The following is a 19,774-nucleotide window of genomic DNA, read 5'->3' on the forward strand; positions in this document are numbered from 1 at the left end:
TGAGCTGCCCATACTGTCCATACTTTCCATACTTTGGCCACGTCAGGATGTAATGTTCCCTTTTATTTGGGATTCAGAGTCTTTTATGACTACACTGCCTTCCTTAAAAGCGAGAAAGTATAGGCATCAAGGCACGAAGGCAGCATTTCTTGCGTTTCAGACACAGCCCATATGTCTTTCAAAAAATAAAAAAACTACATATCTGCTTCTCCTTTTCCTTCTTAAAGAAAAAATCTCTGTGCAGCCAGGCACATCTAATATCGTGTCATGAGGAAGAGCCAGGCATGTTTTAACTGGATTCTTGCACTGTGCTAATCGCTTATGAGGCCACAGGAATGAGCAAGCAAGAGTTTTAGTTTATCACCCCCCCTCAGGAGACAGCTTACAGGGGTTTAAATCTCTCTCTCTCTCTCCTGAGAACTCAAAAAACACATGAGCAGAGTTGAGCACGTTTTGTTACAGGGAATATTTATTCATCTGAGTTATACAGGAGGGTGTAGCGACTCGTTCACTTTCTAAGAGGCGTTTTTGTCCAGTGCACACATACAGCGAGTGCTACAGTATATCACTGCAACAACAAGGGTGGCTCCCCACTTGAGTAATCGCTTTGTATTGTTTAGGGGATCTCCTCGGTAATGAATTTGGCAGACAGTGTAATTATTATTTTCAATGTGAGCTAAGCCCGGTCCCCACCCAGTTGTTTTATTTTCAAACTGCTGTTTTCCTTTTTCTTTTGCATAAGTAAGCTACGGTATTTGCTCTCCAGAAACCAGTTTGCGGTTTTGAAGTTGTCCTCATATCCTCATGTCCTCAAGTCAAAAACAAGACTGCTCTTATGTGCAAACCTCTCATCACAGGTCATTTAAGATACAATTAATTGAAATATTCTCAAACAAAGGTGCTATTCTGTGTCAGTTCTATTTTAAAATCAATTTCTTTAATTTTCATTCTAAAATAGAGTGAATAGAAAAGCCCAGAAGATCAACAAACAGCCCAGACTGAAAGAAAAACATCTTAAAACTGAAGTCAAGGTTATGGTAATCATTAACTTCAGTTGGTTTCTACTTAAAGGCAATCAATCAGTCTTTTAATGCCTCACCGAGTTTGCTGAGAAACTATTGCAATAAGACAATACAGTTCCTTTTAAAAATATGATACGCATTAAAAATCCTCAACAAAGGGCTTTATTGTGCTGTTCCTGAAGAAGGAACATTCCCTTGGAGATCTTTTGACACCACTGAACATAACATGTCAAATAAGGAAATGAAAATATGTAAGACCCTGTCGAACACGTCTCCGACCACCTTCTGAAATGGTTTGTTGGATTAGATTGTATTGTATCTGTTTTAAACATATTTTAGGTGTGTTTACACTTGCATTTCTAAGTGGTTTGGTTTTATTTATGTATAATCCTGATACTCAAAAGTCCAACAAATTGACCAAGTGTAAACAGAATCTAAGTGTAAGTAAATAAAATTCACAAATCTAATGTAAAACTTTACACAAATACTACAGAACAAAGAGAATTCAGATGACAGCATTTGATTCTTGTTTTTATTTTATGATTTTTCATATTCATAAACAAAAATACAAAATGATTTTTGTTGGTCTCAATGACAAAGTCAACAAACTTGGTCAACACATACCCTTTCAAAAAAACAAAAGAAAAAAAAAATCCCATTTTTCTCATAATAAAAATTCAATCAAACAAGAGAGAAAAACATATTTACAGGCTCGTTATTTTAAGTACATTATGTACAATACCTTATGGTACATTAGAGTCCCCTCCATACAGTTAGCAAAGGAAATGTACGCAGGCACACAGAGAACTTTAAATCGCAAGCAGGAAGTGCTTACAAACTGCCGTCACAGAAACCACACACACCCCATTAGTGGTCCTTGAGGCACATCGTTTCAAGGCAGGCTGAGAAAACTGTTAAATTAGTTTCATACAGAAAAGGTTTGTTCTTTGTTTTTTTGTTGGCGAGAGGTACATTTTACAGTCTCTCAGGCTGTAGCAACCTCCCAATCTATCCAATCATTTCTTCAGTATTTAAGTAGAAATAAACAAGCAGTGTTAGCTAGTATTAGCTCAGCTAATCAAAATATATATATATTTTTTTAACATTCTAAATCAAACTTTGCAAGTAATTTGGCACAGACGTTGTGATAAGGTGACGTGGTTAAGAATGTAAGTCTGCAAGAGCATAAGTTTTGGAATATATCCATCATTACTAAAGGAGGCATATGTTCAGGAATATTCATTACCCTCGCAGACAAAACAAAACAGGATTTTAGGACGGAAGATTGCAAAAAAAAAATAATAATAAAAAAATAAAATAAAAACACAAAAACATGCCAGATCATATGAAAATTTTTGTTTAAATTAATTTTTTGTGAAACTCTATGTGACCTTTTTGTAAGGGTAGGCGAGTATAGTGGATGAACAGTATAGTCAGCAATGTTAGAAATGTTAATTTAGTCAGCACTAACACTTGGAAGGTTAAAAACGAGAAAAGTAAGATGCTAGTCAATTGCTATTCTGGGTATTCATCCTTCAAATCACTGAAAATAGGTTCTCGCACATAAAATGATGATTGTCCATTTTTCTGGGACCTGTTTTAAAGGTGGAACGAAGGAAACTCTTGTACTATGAGTATCGCCATCACTGTTAGCACTTGGCTAAAGTCCTGGACATAGTTCCTTTAATAGCACACAGTTAGAAAGGCTGCCAAAATGGTGATCAGAGAGAGCGATACTTCAGTTACTCAATCCCTTCATAAAAAGCTTTGTTTCCTTGGATACGAAGCACTGAGAAAAACAAACATTACTCAATGCTGAATCTTAACTCCTTAGCAAACAAGTAAAGATTCTTATATAAAAGGAAAAATAAAAAACATTTTAAATAGTGCAGACCATAATACACTGCCATCTTATACAATGGTCTAACCTGGCTTATCTCGAGTGGGGAAAAAAATATATATCTGAAACACAATTAAGCCATGAATAAATTAATAAATGAAGCGATCTCTTTTTTACAGACCTGACCATAACTGCTTTAAAGTACTACTGACGCCCAACCAGCGCTATGCTGTTAAAGCAGTAGTCCTTAATTTTTAATAGTGTTTCTGAAATGGGAAGAGGCAAAATACTATAATAAACAGCATTAATAAGTATCTGTGACCATCCCTGCAAAGCCAAGTATATTAAATCTAAAAACAGAGTTGTCTGGTTGATTTTCTGGCCATAACAGCTTTTGCTCATTACCTGACCAACCACAGTGCTGCTAATGGCGCTGATACAAGAGCAGCTGCGTACTTGGAAATATCAGAATGGCAAACTCATATCATCTTATCTTTATCTGCTTACTCACACAATGTTTAACCAAAGAAATGCAGAATTAGAACTGAAGAGAGCACAGAAGAGAGTCCTCGCTAAAGTCTCCTTAATTCATCTACTCTGAAAGGGGACTGCACCACAATGCATGTTTTAAAAGTACTTTTCTGCATGATAGATGCAGTTATACATTCTCTAAATCACCACAACTTATGGACCATCATTTTGTAAAGATGTTTAAAAATTGTGGAAACGTTCCATTATGTTCCATCACGGCTGAAAGTGAAAAGACGTATTTTTAAGTGGTTGAAAACGAAAATGAATATGTATACGTCCTTACATAAACATCTTTTCAACAATTTAAAAATACACATTTTATTTACGTTATTTTTATTTTACGTCTTTTTAATGGCGTACTACTGGGTGAAAAGACGAGGTCAGCTATAGATAAAAAAAAAAAAAAAAAACATTCTTTGTTGTATAATACAGAGAGCATTCACATCCAAACATACAGTATTTACAGTTGTCAGCAGATAAAAAGCGGATCTGCTGTGGGCGACACTCCAGAAGGTGTTCATCAGTCCGTGGTGAAGAGACTCCACTTGGAATTGGCAGCTCTTTTTGAAGGTAAAGACGATTTGATCTTTGATGAAGACGATGAAATATATACTTAATAATAAAAATATTATATAAAAAGAAGGACAGGGGGGAAAAAAAAGCAGTCTCTCAGTTTTGATGGCGCTTCATGTGGAGCGCCAAGTGATCCGAGCGCGAGAAGCACCGGTTGCAGGCGACACATTTGAACGGCTTGGCTCCCGTGTGCTTCCGGTAGTGGCGCGTGAGCTCATCGGAGCGCGCAAAGCGCCAGTCGCATCCTTCCCAAGTGCAGCGGTAGGGCTTCTCACCTGAAACACCAAACAAAAACAGCATCATCAGACCCAGTCAACCGGCATACTACTACTACTGATAGCAGGTTATGCTAAGATACACATCTCTTGTGTTGTTTTCCATTGAGAAATATTTAGCAGACGTTAGCTCTGAAAAAGCCGGAAATACAGTCATTATTTAAGCAAAGGGGGGGTGAAGGGTGAGCAGGATTTTTAGATAAGACAATCAGATAAGCCTGAAATCAGGCTGGTGGAATAGCACTACAAGCACAGTTGGTGGTTGTTATTATTTTTAGTAAGCAGAGGAACATGTCTGAATTGGAAAAAAATATTTTCTCTACAAAAATTAAAGAGCCCAATTTCACAATTATATCACAACTATCTATCTATTAACTATCACAACTAGTGCTGTGCGATATGATGATAAATATCTATCGTTTCTACAGTAATTTCATCAATTATTCATGAATATATATAAAGTAAGCTACGATGAAATGTATTGGCTTGGTCACTATGCATAAATTTGATTTATATAAGTGATAATAAAGTAATCTTCGCAAAAAAAGGTTTATAATGTGGTTTTGCGACATGACGCTGCTTTACGTTATTTGATGGACACGCCGGTTCGCGACATGCTTTGCGTTATTAAACTCATGAGAGCTGAACAATGGAGACGCAATAAAATTAGCTACTGCATCTACCTCATCTGTTTTCAATTGATACATATATATTGCCGCACTAAAAGGCAGTAGTTCTCATTTGTGAAAGTTGGGTTTAATGTCACTTTGAAATAAATTTGGAAAAAAGTAACCAATGATATTATTTTGTCATATTTTTCGAAGAATAACTGAAAACATAATTAAATGTGGTGAACAAAAAATTCCATATCGTGATATATGATTTTTCCCATATCGCCCAGCACTAATCACAACACAAGTGAAGATTGGCTTTCCACTAGTATGGTGTACCGTGACTTTTGGCATGTCCAATGGAAGCTAAAGAACGCTGCACAGACCTGTGGGATGGGGAGTCCTAGACTGAAAAAGGATGTATTTTCTGTAATTAAAGTCGCCACCCACTGCACTGTCCACTGTAGGTGGTACTTACTGCCTTATACAACATATTCCTGGTACTTATACAACACAGTGGATGGAGAAATTTTAAATAACTTCACAACTTCAGAAATTGATTCTCCCACCCGCTCAAACCACTCAGGCCTCGCTCAAACTCCAATACTTCACACTGCCTTGCCCAAAGCCCAATGTCACTCACAAGATAACACCTCACAACTCATACAGGTCTGGGCACTCCCAAGCCGCCCCCCAACTGAGACAACCCTTTACGATCAATGCAAACACTGCTATCCTGTGACTTTTGGCATGTTATTGTACCTTCAGTGGTGACTGCCAGGCCCAGCACCATCATAAATCTGTAACTATCAAAACGACATCATTTGAACTGATCAGGGTGCTGTAAATAGATCCAGTTCAAACATGTAATGTGGGAACGCAGGAGAGGGAGAGTTCTGTATAGCGTGGCATTTCTAAACGCCAGTTAGAGAGGAGTTATGTGAATAAGTGCTTGTGGTTTGGAGAGCAATACACCTCGCTTATGTAAACACTAGAGTCATTTTCATAGCTGATAAGATGTTCACATGGAACAGTCACAGCCATAGCTGCTGGGGATTCCTAAAAAGTTAGAATATACTACACATTAAACTGTAAGTACCTTGAATAATACAGTATTATGTGTACAACTATAAGCCAGTACAAAGCTCTGAAAAAAATTAAGAGACCACTTCAGTTTCTGAATCAGTTTCTCTGATTTTGCTATTTATAGGCTTATGTTTGAGTAAAATGAATATTGTTGTTTTATTCTATAAACTAGAAACAACATTTCTTCCAAATTCCAAATACACATTTTTTAATTTAGAGCATTTATTTGCAGAAAATGAGAAATGGCTGAAATAACAAAAAAGATGCAGAGCTTTCAGACCTCAAATAATGCAAAGAAAACAAAGTTCATATTCATAAAGTTTTAAGAGTTCAGAAATCAATATTTGGTGGAATAACCCTGTTTTTTAATCACAGTTTTCATGCATCTTGGCGTGTTCTCCTCCACTAGTCTTACACACTGCTTTTGGATAACTTTATGCCACTCCTGGTGCAAAAATTTAAGCAGTTCAGCTTGGTTTGATGGCTTGTGATCATCCATCTTTTTTATCCATCATACATTTTAAGTGGTTTCTTATTTTTTATTTTTCCAGAGCTGTTAATTAATTTGTTCTTTATGCTGTTTTTGGATGAATGGACTAATAGGAAAGCTCCAAAATTACTTATAATCTAAGTACAAATCGTTTTACATTAAAAGTGGCAGTCTGTAGGTTTGAGGGATTTGGAGACATCTCTGGTGAAAAGGTGTAACTGCACTGAAATTAAAGAATAGTACTTTTAATGTAGGTTAAAGTAAATAAATTACAGTGTGTAAAATTCTTTTGAGTACATTATTTTGTTAATTTTGTTCATGAGTAAAGTCCTGCCAAATTATGGAGAGCAACAAACCTACCAGATCACTCCATTTTTAGAATTAATATATTAGGGATGGTCATGTAACATGCCAAAGGATATTGATACCATTAAATTTGAAAATTTTATCCCCTTCTAACTCCAATTTAAACTGAATTTAAAAACGTCCACTGAGAGATTACAAGAAAGACAAAGAAATATAGACTCTGTGACTCAGTATGTGTCCGCATGTGACAGCCCAATGGCCATTCTTTTTCCCTCTAATCTCTAAGACTGTGCCTAATGAGCTGAAATATTATCTTTGTTACTCATTATTTACTCATTAATAGTATACGACAGATATTGTGCAATACTTGAACCCTTCGGTAGATTAGCACTAGTGGTATTTTAAGCCTCTGTAAAGTGTGTTTTCCCTTTGGGTGTGACTGGTAAATATTAGCAGCTCCTTTTGAGCATCATTCATGTGGCTTGGGCTAGCTTTTATTGCCTGATAGCATTCACTGATTAGCAAAAATATTTTGAGATAAATCTTGTAAAGAGTAAGCTACAATATTGAGAAGCGCTCAGAAGATTCCTTTTTTTTTAAGTGTCTAGACTACTTTAAGAGGCCCTAACTCAAGGCTTTGGGGTGGAGGGCAAGGGTCAAGTGTTTACACAAAAGCCAACAGACCAGGCTGGCCCTGTGAGGCCGGTGGGAAGCAGGTGTATTTGATTATACCCTGGACCTTTCTAGTGGGGTCAAAATCATTAACAATAGCTTCCCTCTCAAACACACCACAAGATAAACTACTAACAAGAATGTCCGAGTGCAAAACACAAAATATATTACATTATACTGCAGAATTTAAATTTAGACCTCTCTGGTAAGAATGTGTAATTGCAGGTTAATGTAAATACATCGCTATTTGAAATTCTGTTTTTTATTTTTTTACATGTAGTTTTTGTTCACTTTGTTCATATAAGAAATTAAGAACTGTCAACCTACCAGACCTACCAGATCATTCCTTATTTTTAGAATGACTATATTAAATCAGCTTTCGTCAGCTTTTCGTAAATCGTCAGCTTTTAACACCATGCAGCCACATGTTCTAGCTGAGAGGCTCATCACACGCTTCCACATCGACCATCAACTCACTCTGTGGATTATAGACTTTCTTGTTAATAGAACGCAAAGAGTATTGGTGAACAACTGCCTGTCTGACATCCTTTCCACCTCCACTGGCTCTCCGCAGGGCTGTGTTCTTTCCTCTCTACTTTTTATTCTCTACACAGACGACTGCAGATCTGTCCAGCCTGATTGTCACATTGTGAAATTTGCTGATGACACAGTACTCCTGTCTTTGCTCTCTGGTCATGAACAAAGTCATGGCTCAGCTCTGCAGAGTTTCGTGGAGTGGTGTGGAAACTCATGCCTCGAACTTAACATAAATAAAACCAAGGAGATGGTAGTAACCTTCTCTCCTAAACAAAGACTGAAGGTTGAGGCAGTCGCCACCATAATACAGGGGGGGGCAGTGGAGATTGTGAAGGAGTATAAATATCTTGGGACAATTTTTGACAACATGCTGAGGTTCTCCTTGAACACAGAGGAAATACTGAAGAAATGCCATCAGAGACAGTACCTGCTCAGGAAGCTGAAATCGTTTGGAGTGAATAAGGACATTCTTACCACCTTCTATTATACCTTCATTGAAAATATTATAACATTCTCCTTCATTTGCTGGTTTCATTCCATCACCCTGCAGAATAGAAACTGTCTGATAAATGTGGTTAAAGTCTGCTCTAAAATCATTGAACGACCTATCCGTTCTCTTATCACCCTATGTGATCAGCAAACTGTGAAGTTGGCTCACAGGATTGTACAGGACCCCTCTCATATCTTGTTTCCCGAATTTGACTGGCTTCCTTCTGGACGCAGACTTCGTTGTCCGTATTGTAAAACGCAGAGGAGGAAAAGAACCTTCATCTCCAGGGCAGTCCAGCTTTTAAATGCTGAAAAATGACTGTTCAAATGAACTGATGATGGTACATTAATCTAATGGTGTATCTGTGGTTGTGTCTGTGTATTGTGTGTGGTATTTGTTGGAGGGAGTGCGTGCCCTTCTCTGAGCTACTCTTTATGCCCTTTTAAATTGCCCCTTGGGGACAAATAAAGTAATCTGAATCTGAATCTGAATATTGCAGGAATTATTGTGCCAGGATACTAATACCATTAATTACAATATTTTGTCTCCTCCTAACTTAAGAAAACTAATTTTTTTTACAACCATTCATATCTGCTCTTGTTTTTATCAACAATAAAGGAAACTATGACATTATTTGGATTGGTGGCAGTTGTGCAACGGTTGATTTGTTATCACTGAGACATTTTACTGCTCATACACACAGGCAGACCCACACATACATACACACACAAGTACAACGCAGACTTTTCCACTAAAATGTGGAAGTGGGATAGTAAAGATGATATCAGAAAGGTCCTCTTTGTAATTCACATAAGCTATAAAACTATATAAAGTTTGCTCACAGGCAATTTGCGATTTTATGAACGTCTATCGGCGGTTTTACTTAATCAGTGTAGGCCTCTAGAGCACACACTTACGAACATGCCCGTAAAAACACAACGCTCCATTCAAAAGACTTCAGCGACTGCTTGTGTTTGAGAAGGGTGGGCACCGAGCTCAAGTTGCCAAGATAATACGATTCTCTACACAAACATAACCCAGAGTTACCGCGCTCACAATCATGCTCATGGCATGTTTTCCTTTGCTATGAAAGGCTTCGCTGTAACACTTTCAGTAAGTGGGGTATGATCAAATATGCTCTGAGAAGCCTGGGAGCTAAAATTAGTTTTGAGAGCTGTAGATAACACACAGATAACACTATTAGATTAAAACCTTAATCTTAAACAACTCCTTGTCATGTGGGCTTTGGGTATATTTGGCTCCTAACATGAAATACAATTGTGATCTCTACATTCCACTCCTTGAGCTCCTGGGAACTCTACTACTGCTTTGATTGACCATCTATTGTCAACCTGTTCATTTCATCCCAGCTCAATTCACCTGTCTGCCCTTTTAGAGCTCCAAAGGTGTTTGTGACCAGTTGCAGCATGACAAGGTCAAGCCCCAGGAGGCTCTGCTGAAACTTAAAACTACTTTAAGAAAGTCTAACTGCCTTCTTTCTAGGGATGCACTAAAATACTTTTTAAATAACTAACAAATGTGAGAAATAAATAAAAAAATGTAGTTATTTTTCCTATGCTGTTTAATTTTTGGAATGGAGAAAAAGTGACTAAATTAATAAAAGGCTGAAAAAAACACTTTGGCCAAAGGTTTTCATTTTGGTGCATCTCTGCTTACATGGAAAACTTATTTGAAAATTGGAAATGGAATCAGGATTTGTAGTCCAGGATTTTATAATCACTGGAACGTAATATTTTAATTAGGTGGCCAATCATCTTAAAAAAAAAAAAAAAGTCTTCTTGTGTAAATTAACCATTCACTTGGTGGAACAGCTTTTGTTGGTGGTTCTAAAAAGAAAGCACCCCAAGGATGTTTCTCAGGATGTGTTTTTTGGATGTTTTGTGAACTACCAGGGATAACAATTTCTATGACCTCAAACTGGATTCAAGGTTTGACCTCTAAATCTAATCATAAATTATATTTACTGCTTCTGTAAAAAGTTTCAAATGTCTTAAAATTGACAAAACATCCATCTACTTTAGTTTTAGTGTAGTTTAGTATAGTGTAGATAATTTGGTCTACTTAGCAAAGCTCTTTGACTTAGCAAGGTAAAGCTAGCTGTGACAAAATGCAGAGCTGTAATGTATGTTTGGGTGGCCAACACAAGAAGAACAATCAATGGTGCATCAGATTCAGACAATGTAAATCTTATCTTATCAAGATCTATAGCGAATTCAGAGTGTCATCCTTCCTTTAAAATGTGTTTGAGTGATGACTCGCTGTTCCAACAAGAATCGAAAGACGATCAAATGAACCCTCAGTTTCTGTTGTGACACATAACAAGGCAACAATGCCTTAGGGTTAAAGGGAATCCCTCTATACCACTCCCACATTAAGACCAAGCAAGGGGCGACAGGGAAAAAATAGACTGGGAGGTACTTTGATAATCCTACACATTACATGGCCATACTGGTGCCTTTCTGGTTCCCCTTCTTCTTGACTAAAGCCGTTGCCTATTGAGTACTGGGGGCAGTTGCGAGTCTTGGTCTGAGAAGCTGTCGGCCAGCTTGGTTTCAGCTTACGGAGAGCTGAGTGCAGTGAAACTGCAGCACTCTTTTACTCCTCCCCCCTCAGGGCAGGCACAGAAAAAGCAGGAGGAACAGGTTTTTCCTCCGCCACTCGACAATTCGCCCCTTGGGGAAGCGTGCAGGACTTGTACGGGCATGCAGACACAATGTGTATAAAAGTGTGAAAAGAGTCAATTAATCTCTCCCTCCACCCTTGTCTTCTCTCATTCTCTCCTCATCACTGTTTTCCCTAGGTCATCCTCTCTGTTGGTGCATCTGAGGTTTGTGTTGGTGGTACAGGGCATGCGGTTGGACAGTTCCAATCGCCCAGAATCTTGCTATTCAGGTTTGTGTTTTCAGGTTTTCGGGTTTCTTACCTGTGTGAGTCCTTTGGTGTGCTTTCAAGTGGGAGCTCTTTGTGTAAACTTTGGTGCATCCTGTCAAGAGAACAAAGAAACCTTAATAAAAGGGAAGGTATTGAGGTATTAAGCCACACCTTGGAAGTGTGTACAACAGACAAACCGTGGAAAAAGTTCTAGGGGTGTAAGAGAATCACAATCACAAGAGTATTACAATATTGTGTTTTGCAATACTGCACTGATTTTCAAAAACTAGTCATTAGTAATTTTTATCACTAGTAATTACCAACATGAAGAGGGTGAAGACTAGCACATACTTCCTCCAAAACATGGAAGCCCAGCCGCCGCCTCTTTTTCGACTACAGCTACAAGGAAAGTGCCAGGAGGAAACAAACTTAGGGAGTAAAGTGCAGCTACTTGGCTCCGATACATCAGCTAACAGATGAGTGTGTCGATCAACTTCATCTTGGGAGTGAGTGGGAGACAGCACCATCTACCCACCCAGAGAGAGCATGGCAAATTGTACTCTCACTGACTCCGGCTGCTGACTCTGGCAAGCAGCAGGACACAGGATTTATTCCGTGTATTCTCAGTTCACAGTGAAAGATCCTTAGTTTGTTGGACCACTTGGAGCCCCGATATTAATTTTCATTAATAGTTTATATGTAACAGATTGGTGTCATACAGTGTTTTATTTTGTGTTGTGTTTAAAATCTTTCGGATATTTTTAGATTTTTTTGTTTAATTTTATATATATAAAATATTATGTTCCCCCTGTCTACAGTATTGTAATACATATAAAATAAGAAGACAACAGATAACTGTGGAATAAATGTACCATACAAAACAATATGTCCGTCACAAGGCATGCTGCTAACCTGGAAAGTCACAGTGGTGGATCCTCCTCTTCTCCAGCTCGGGGTTGTTCCTTCTGTTGTACCTGGGTCCGGTAAGGACGCCCTGTCCGTGAGTCATCAGCACAGAGTGAGGGGTCATCTGCCCCACCTTTAGTCCGATTCTGGCCTGATATGGAGGAGGTGGCGGGACTGTAGTTATCAGCTCTGCCTGGTTCTCAGGACTACCTGGCTGGGAGTTGGGTGGGGATGGGGGAAGGCTGTGGGGTTGTGCCTGAGGATAGTACTGTTCAGGTATCACAAATTCGCCCGACGGCGTGGTGAGGGCCACAGCGTTCAGGTTGAGCATGGTCCTCGCCGTGGCTGTGGGGGCCTGGCTGTGGGAGAAAGTCATTGAGGTGAGGTCACTGCTGCTGACGGGCATCTGGTAGACCTGGGGCTGCTGGGGACCGATGTGGAGGTCGTCTGTGGTGCCCATATCAGGCTTGATGAACAGACTGTTGACGGTCTGGGGCACACTGAAGACCGAGGTGAAGTCAGGAAGCGTCTGGATGTTGCAGGAAGAATCCACTCCAGGTTCAGTTTTGATCTGTGGTGCCATGGGTTTGGCTGGACGGTAAAGCCCTGTGCGGAGATGTGTGGTGTTGGGTAGGATCACATTGATGTTCAGGCTGTAGGGCGCAGGCTTTTCATCTGCAAAATACTCATCCACCACAGAGGCGCTCTCCCGACGGTACTTCTTGTCTGTGAGATTTGGGGATGGCATGGGTGCATTTTGAGGCAGATATTTGTCCAGCTCCATATGGGTCTAAAAAGAACAGAACAGCAAGTAAGCAAGAGGTGAAGACTTTTAGATATGAAGATGTAAAGTCTACATTCGTTGATTCTTACTATTGTCAATTTCCTGCCACACAGTACCTATATCACTCACCCACAAAAAGAAGCTGGTGATGTTGCAAAATACTGTCACTACCATCTTCAGCTTGAACAGTGGAGATTGCTGAAGGAATTGTGTTCCACATTCTCACATATTCTCAAATGCTTATGCAACACATTTTAGTCCCTTGCTACTAAAAAGTACCAAATTTCAGGTACCAGGTACCAAATTTGCCTCCTGGAAAAACTGGGTAGAGTTGAGTGGTGTATGTACCGTGCATTGAACCTTCTTTAGCAAGCATCATAATGTAGAATGGCTTCAATAAGAGTTAGTAAATGGCGTAATGAATGTGAATTTAATATATGAGTTCACTGCCCAATCGGCTACACTGTCCACTGAAGGACACATTTGAGTGTACCATTGATGTTGGTCCAGTTTGTTCCATAAATAATAATAATTAGTGCGAAAAAGGTCAGACAGACCCTGTCTTCAGTAATGCCAAGAATGAGATGCCCTCCCTTTAGCTAGTCTACCATAACACGAATTCTTCACGAAACAGAGAAAGAAAGAGAGCAAGTGAATTTTAATTTAAACTCCAGAACAAGCCCCTGAACCTGCTCTAACTACACTACACTACAATGGAAAAACTGCACAGCCATTCAGTGCAGTAAGGTAAATAGAAACCTCATAGGTGTGGTAACCTCAAGGGACAGGCAAAACAAAAAGCAAAACCAAAACAATGACATGCGATAAGAAACATGGGTTCCAACAATGCTTGAAAATAGAGCAGTCCAAAAGTGGTTTCGGAGTAATCCCTGCAAAGTGTCGTGCTTTGGTAAAAACTGGTCATTCTTCTGTTAGAGAAGGCTAGACACAAAGATAGTACAGTAGCAAGAACCTAATCTTTGTTATTTTCTTCCAAAATGTGACCAAACAATTAGGTAGACACTTTTTATTATTTGGGTTAAGCATTCAAATCTGTAAAAATGCAGCTGTGATACATTAAACAAGCTTAAAACAACACTAAACCCCTCAGGTATCAAAAACGCTCACGCTGATTTGCTTCCTGATTTGTTGGAAAGATTTCCAGATGCCCTCAATACTCTTATTAAGAGTACTGGAAGTCACCCCAAGTTGATGACGACAAGCATTTCAACAGCATGTCTGTGTACAGGCATTTACCCAGCTATGTCAACAGTGGTCATATTGTTGATTTTCCAGCACATTTCCTTAGCAACCTACTTGTTTTATTGTTTCATATACAAACGCAATGATTCATGTTTCCGGGCACGTAACTCTTAAGTCTAATGTGTTAACTTCACGTATGTCCCACGTGCGCCCAGTTAACGTTGACACTGACACTGCTGCACGCAATGAAGCATTTATTGTGGTGAATCAGCCTGTCTCGCTCCTGTGTTAACAGCTTATAATGACACTGACGGTTCCAGCAGAGCGGCTTTGGAAAGATAAAACGAGGTAATTCATGGAAAATGACTTTTGATTAGTTTTTTCTTCGTCTTCTTCAAGTCCTGGCAGGAGTGCTGTCCATGCTATTAGGCCTGAGTACAAACAGGCCTTGTGTTGTGGTCCTGCTGGCAGTGAGGGTGACCTTGGCTGTGCCCCCTTTTGGCCCATGTGCCCTGCTCCCCTCTGAGCAACATGGCTTGAGGGCTCTATTCACTATGCCTTTGTGTCAGGAGAATGGAGGGCACCTGAACCCTGGCCCAAGATCCTGCAGGTTAATGATTGGAGGACATTTACGACTGTGCAGTTATGTATGGCAGAGGCTGATAACAAGCGAGAGATGGAGAGCAATGATGAGAATAGGGAGAAAGAGTGTGTGAGAGGGAGGAAACATAGCCGTTGGCATAAATAAACTCCAATTTCTCAAATCACACAAGTGTTCAGCGATGAGAAAAGCCAACAAGAAAGCAGCATGCACTGCGAATGATCTTTTAAAGCTTGATTCAAATGAAGTAATGCAAATAGCAAAACAAATAAATGTCCATCTTGCTCTTCACTAACCCAGATAAGAAAATTGAGACCCCTTTTTCTGACTTTTAACCTATTTCAGAAGTCAGATAGCCTATTAGTCCAAAGACCTCGTTTCTAATCGCAAAACAAATGCTCATCTCTCTACTAACAGCACTTTATGGCCGAACGGAATGCAGAAAGATGCCGATTTGTCCAGAATTCCCCATAAAAGAGCACTGATAGACTTCTTGTCTGTTAACCTGAGCAATAACAGCACAAATCATCCAAGGATGGCACAGAGGGAAAATAAAACCTTTGAGACCAAAAGGGTGTTTTATTGCTTCTGGGAAAACAGATAACAGTCGTTTCGACTTTTCAGGACGTTGACTTATAAAGGAGCCGTTCTGGCTCGTCTTTAGGGCACAGAGCATTAATGCTGACATGAACACTCCGGTCACAGCCACATGCTGACTGCCATGAAGAGGAGTCCAGACAGAGGACTCAATTACTACAGGAGACATGACATGGCACCAATGAAGATAATGACTCAGATAGCCATATCTACAGCAACTGAATTGAAGAGATAATTTTATACAGGCAGATAAAGTCATCATGTGACCGAAACTATCAGTTTATTGCAATTTGAGTATACAACTGTTTGTATACTCCACACTTGTTGGCTTCATACTTGGTCTAATGTAACACTGTATAACATCGGTTGCATTACACATATATTTATACATACAGTACCAGTCAAAGGTGTGAGCACACCTTAAATGTAGTGTTTTTCATTGTATTTAATACTATTTTTTTGCATTGTAGATTATACACTAATACTAAAAATTCATTCAAACCACAAAAGAAATACATATGAAAGTATTTAGAAAAAATGTTAAACAAGCAAGAATATGCTTTTTTATATTTTAGATTCTTCAAAGTAGGAACCTCTTGCTTAGATGACAGCTTTGCACATCTTGGCATTTTCTGAGTCGGTTTCATGAGGTAGAGTCGCCTCGAATGATCAGCTTTCAGTTAACAGCTGTGTTGAACCTGTCAAGAGTTAATTAATTGGATTTCTTGCTCTCTTAATGTGTTTGAGAGCATCACTTGTGTTGTGAAGAGGTAGAGTTTGTGTACAGCGAATAGCCCTTTTAGAGTAACGTTCAAATCGTTATTATGGCAAGAACTACTAAACTAAGTAGAGAAAAAACTTTAAGCAGGTCAGTCAATCTGAAAAATTTCAAGAAATTTGAAAGTCTCTATGAAACTTTGAAATGTTATGATACTACATGATTCATTATGCGTTCAGAAGGAAAATAAAAAAAGAAATGGGGTTTCCAAACGTTTAACTGGTACTATATATGTATATATACACACACAAACAAGTAGCATGTGTAACAGTGGCCACGCTATGAGCCATATTTAGCACAGCACAATACCACAATGACTCAGGTGTTTCAGACACACAGGGGACACAAAGCGTACACACCTCAGTCCTGTCAAGTGCACAAGCCCTACAAAACACATCTACGTTTTATTATCATACCACAAATTTATGACACAATTTGTAACCACTATTATCTTTCCTCAACACGGCATCATTGACTAAAAACAAACACAACCCGCTAAAATTGTGTCCAACCGTTCATGCAGAACAACCTAGCAGGGAAATCTCAGAGCAAAGCCATTTACACAACACTGAGAGGTTAGAGGTATTTCATCCTATTGCAGTACATTTCTCAAAAAACGGGTCTCAGCGCAGCCCAGCTGATGTCATGGAACCTTCAAGCTGGGCTTTGAAACTAAATATTGTTTAAGGTATAATCATCATCAGTGCAGTGTGTAATTTAAGGTTGTCACCACAATGAGAGCCCTGTGCATCATAAATACCAGGCTTTTAAAGGGTGGCAACAGGTTTTCACTTATTTCTACTGATGTTTGTGTGCCTTGGCCAAAGATTTCACAATATCATGGAATTTGTGGCATCACTGGCAAATGACATTAAAGTAAAACATTCTGAGAAAGTGGTGTTTTGTAGAGAAATTATTATTTACATGACATTTCTCCACTAAGGAAGATGAACGAAAGATAGATGCAGGGTGATGCAATATATTTACATGTGATCTGAATGGAAATGGGCTATTTCAGTCACGTGAATTCAAAGCAACATTTCTGGAGAACAATTTATTAAATTGTGAGTATTTTTGCTTGTTTGCAGTTAGAATACATTCATAAATACATAAATATTAAATATTTACAAAGAAATCTATGATTATTTGTTTATTATTGTTGCTGTCCTAGTTCTTTTTCTTACAATTAGAATGATGTAAACTGTTGTTAACAGTAGTTTTTTCTATTATTTTTATTTAGTAGTAAATCAAAATTGTTATAAGTACTACTAGCAGAAGCATTATTGTTAGCAGTAGTTGTATTGTTATTGTTGTTACATGTTATTATTGTTCTTAATATAATGCTTTCTACTGTCATTAGACATAATTTGTCATTTGTGTTGTTTTTATTAGAAGAACAACAATAATAAAAAGCTAATTTATTATTATTATTATTATTTAATAGCAGTATTTAGTGTTAGCAGTAGTTGCAGTATTGTTGTTACTGTTGGTAATAATGGTAGTGATATTAATGCTATTACTATTATTCTTACTCCCATTCTTATTCTCTTGTTAATAGAACTTTGTAGTTTCATTATTTATTAGAAGCACAATAAAATTAAACAAAAAATATATTATTTTTAGAACTACCACTAATAGTAATAGTATCATTAATAGTAGCAGCATTCTTGTTGTAGTTAATAATAATGTTGCTATTTTTAATAGTTTTATTATTACCATTGTTTTTAGTAGTTTAGCTAAAATGTTAAAATATGTTAAAATATTAAAATATTTACTAAAATGTTAAAATATGATTATTATTAGTCGACATCTAAAAGTATTAGTATAATTTTAGCAGTGACAGTATTGTTGTAATTGGTGTTAATATTGTTACTAGTAGTTTTTAAATATATTTATATTTTTATGATAAACACATGATTAAATTTCTAAAAACGGCTAATAAACACAAACAACCTGAAGTAAACCAGATCTAGTCTAAACAGCATTTAAATGAATATTTAGTGTAGGACTAGGCTTTAATCTCGGTTTAATACATAGCTCTGCGTGTTTAGCTCCTATTTATCTGTTTCTGGATGTGTTTTTAATCGCCGGGGCTCCGGTGAAGGCCCGGGCCCTGCTGCAGCTCTCTCACCGTGGGCTTCACGTCCTCGAACACGGACGAGTCCTCCGCGGGCTCCGGGCCGGAGAGCCGCACCGGCTTCAGCTGAGTAAACACGGCCCTCTCCTCCGTGCTGGATATGTTCACGGCCACTCCTATACTCGCCATGTCGATGAAAAAGCGTCGTTTTCTGGAACGCTCGTGCTCCTTCACTGGCTGCTCTCGCGCATACAGACGTGGAGGAGGTGAGGAACACCGTGTGCTGGTAAATCCGCGTGCAGGAGATCTGTACATCCACTGCTGTTCCACTGTCACTCAGGTACACTCACCTGTACACAAGTACATCACCCTAGGCCAATAGAAAGTGAACGGAGAAGCACATGACCAATCAGTGCAGGTAGGAGCAGAGAGCGTGGTCCAATCAGCAGCGCCGATGGGTGTGGCTCACCTGAGCGACGAGAAGCTAGAGGCGGAACTCCCGAATCCCAGCTCCAGCTGCCTGTAAATCTGGGCAGTTTTGATGCAGTTGGATGGTTAGCCACTGCGTTAGCTCCATAATGTAGGCATCGTGCATCATAATAATAACAATAAAATACTACTCTTACTAATAAAAATAATAATACAGAAGGCGTTCATATATTTTGTGACTGATAAAGCTTTATTGATGCTGTTCTTACCAGTGGGAAAAAAACAACCCAACATGGTCAGATCAATATATATATATTGATCACCAGGGGTGGCATAAAGTTATCCAAAAGCAGTGTGTAAGACTGGTGGAGGAGAACATGCCAAGATGCATGAAAATTGTGACTTGATTTGATTCCACCAAATTGATTTCTAAACTCTTAAAATGTTATGAATATGAACTTGTTTTTCTTTTTTTTTCTATTTGCATCGTTTTTATTATTTCAGCTATTTCTCATTTTCTAAAAATAAATGCTCTAAATGACAATATTTTTGGAAGAAATTTTGTCCATAGTTTATAGAATGCCACCACAAGCCTCATTAATCTGTTCTACACATGTTTAAGACAGTCCAATTGAGGAGGCACTCAACTTGACTGCAGCCTAAGGTTTGGAATTCTTTACAGTATAGAACAGTGTAAATCTTATTTTGTTATTCTTAAAGTCCTATCTAACCATGAAATTCAATAATTTCATTTTTTGATTGACAGCTTCATCAGTGATGTTCTGAATACAGAGTTAGGATCAATCCAAACTGCAGAAACATCACTGTGTTTGTCTTGCAGATGATATTCTCATGGGCTAAGAGAACACGTTCTACCCTCTGTTTGTTCTCAAACATCACCGATTCATTACTCAGCTTCCCACTGAGGTTGATTGGCATTTGTGTGACTTGCAATTGGTAAATCACTTCCAGCCTTGTACATGTTCACTGGCTCTTCACCAGAGCGCTATTGTAGCCAGGAGAATAACTGACATGTCTTTGAGAGACAAAGATGGAGAAACCTTCTATTCTACG

The 19,774-nt window shown here is 38.5% G+C and overlaps 1 protein-coding gene across 1 annotated transcript; it reads right to left on the reverse strand.

The window, feature by feature from the left end:
• Window positions 1-1,540: 1,540 nt before the first annotated feature.
• On the reverse strand, window positions 1,541-18,619 carry klf5l (Kruppel-like factor 5 like). Its single transcript, XM_007244448.4, has 4 exons — window positions 18,326-18,619; window positions 12,238-13,021; window positions 11,378-11,437; window positions 1,541-4,241 (listed from the first exon to the last, which is right to left on the reverse strand). The coding sequence occupies exons 1-4, from the start codon at window positions 18,584-18,586 to the stop codon at window positions 4,063-4,065; spliced, it is 1,284 nt and encodes a 427-aa protein (XP_007244510.1). The 5' UTR covers window positions 18,587-18,619; the 3' UTR covers window positions 1,541-4,062.
• Window positions 18,620-19,774: the final 1,155 nt, after the last annotated feature.

This window comes from Astyanax mexicanus, chromosome 17 (genome assembly GCF_023375975.1).
Source record: "Astyanax mexicanus isolate ESR-SI-001 chromosome 17, AstMex3_surface, whole genome shotgun sequence".
In the NCBI taxonomy this organism is placed as follows: domain Eukaryota; kingdom Metazoa; phylum Chordata; class Actinopteri; order Characiformes; family Acestrorhamphidae; genus Astyanax; species Astyanax mexicanus.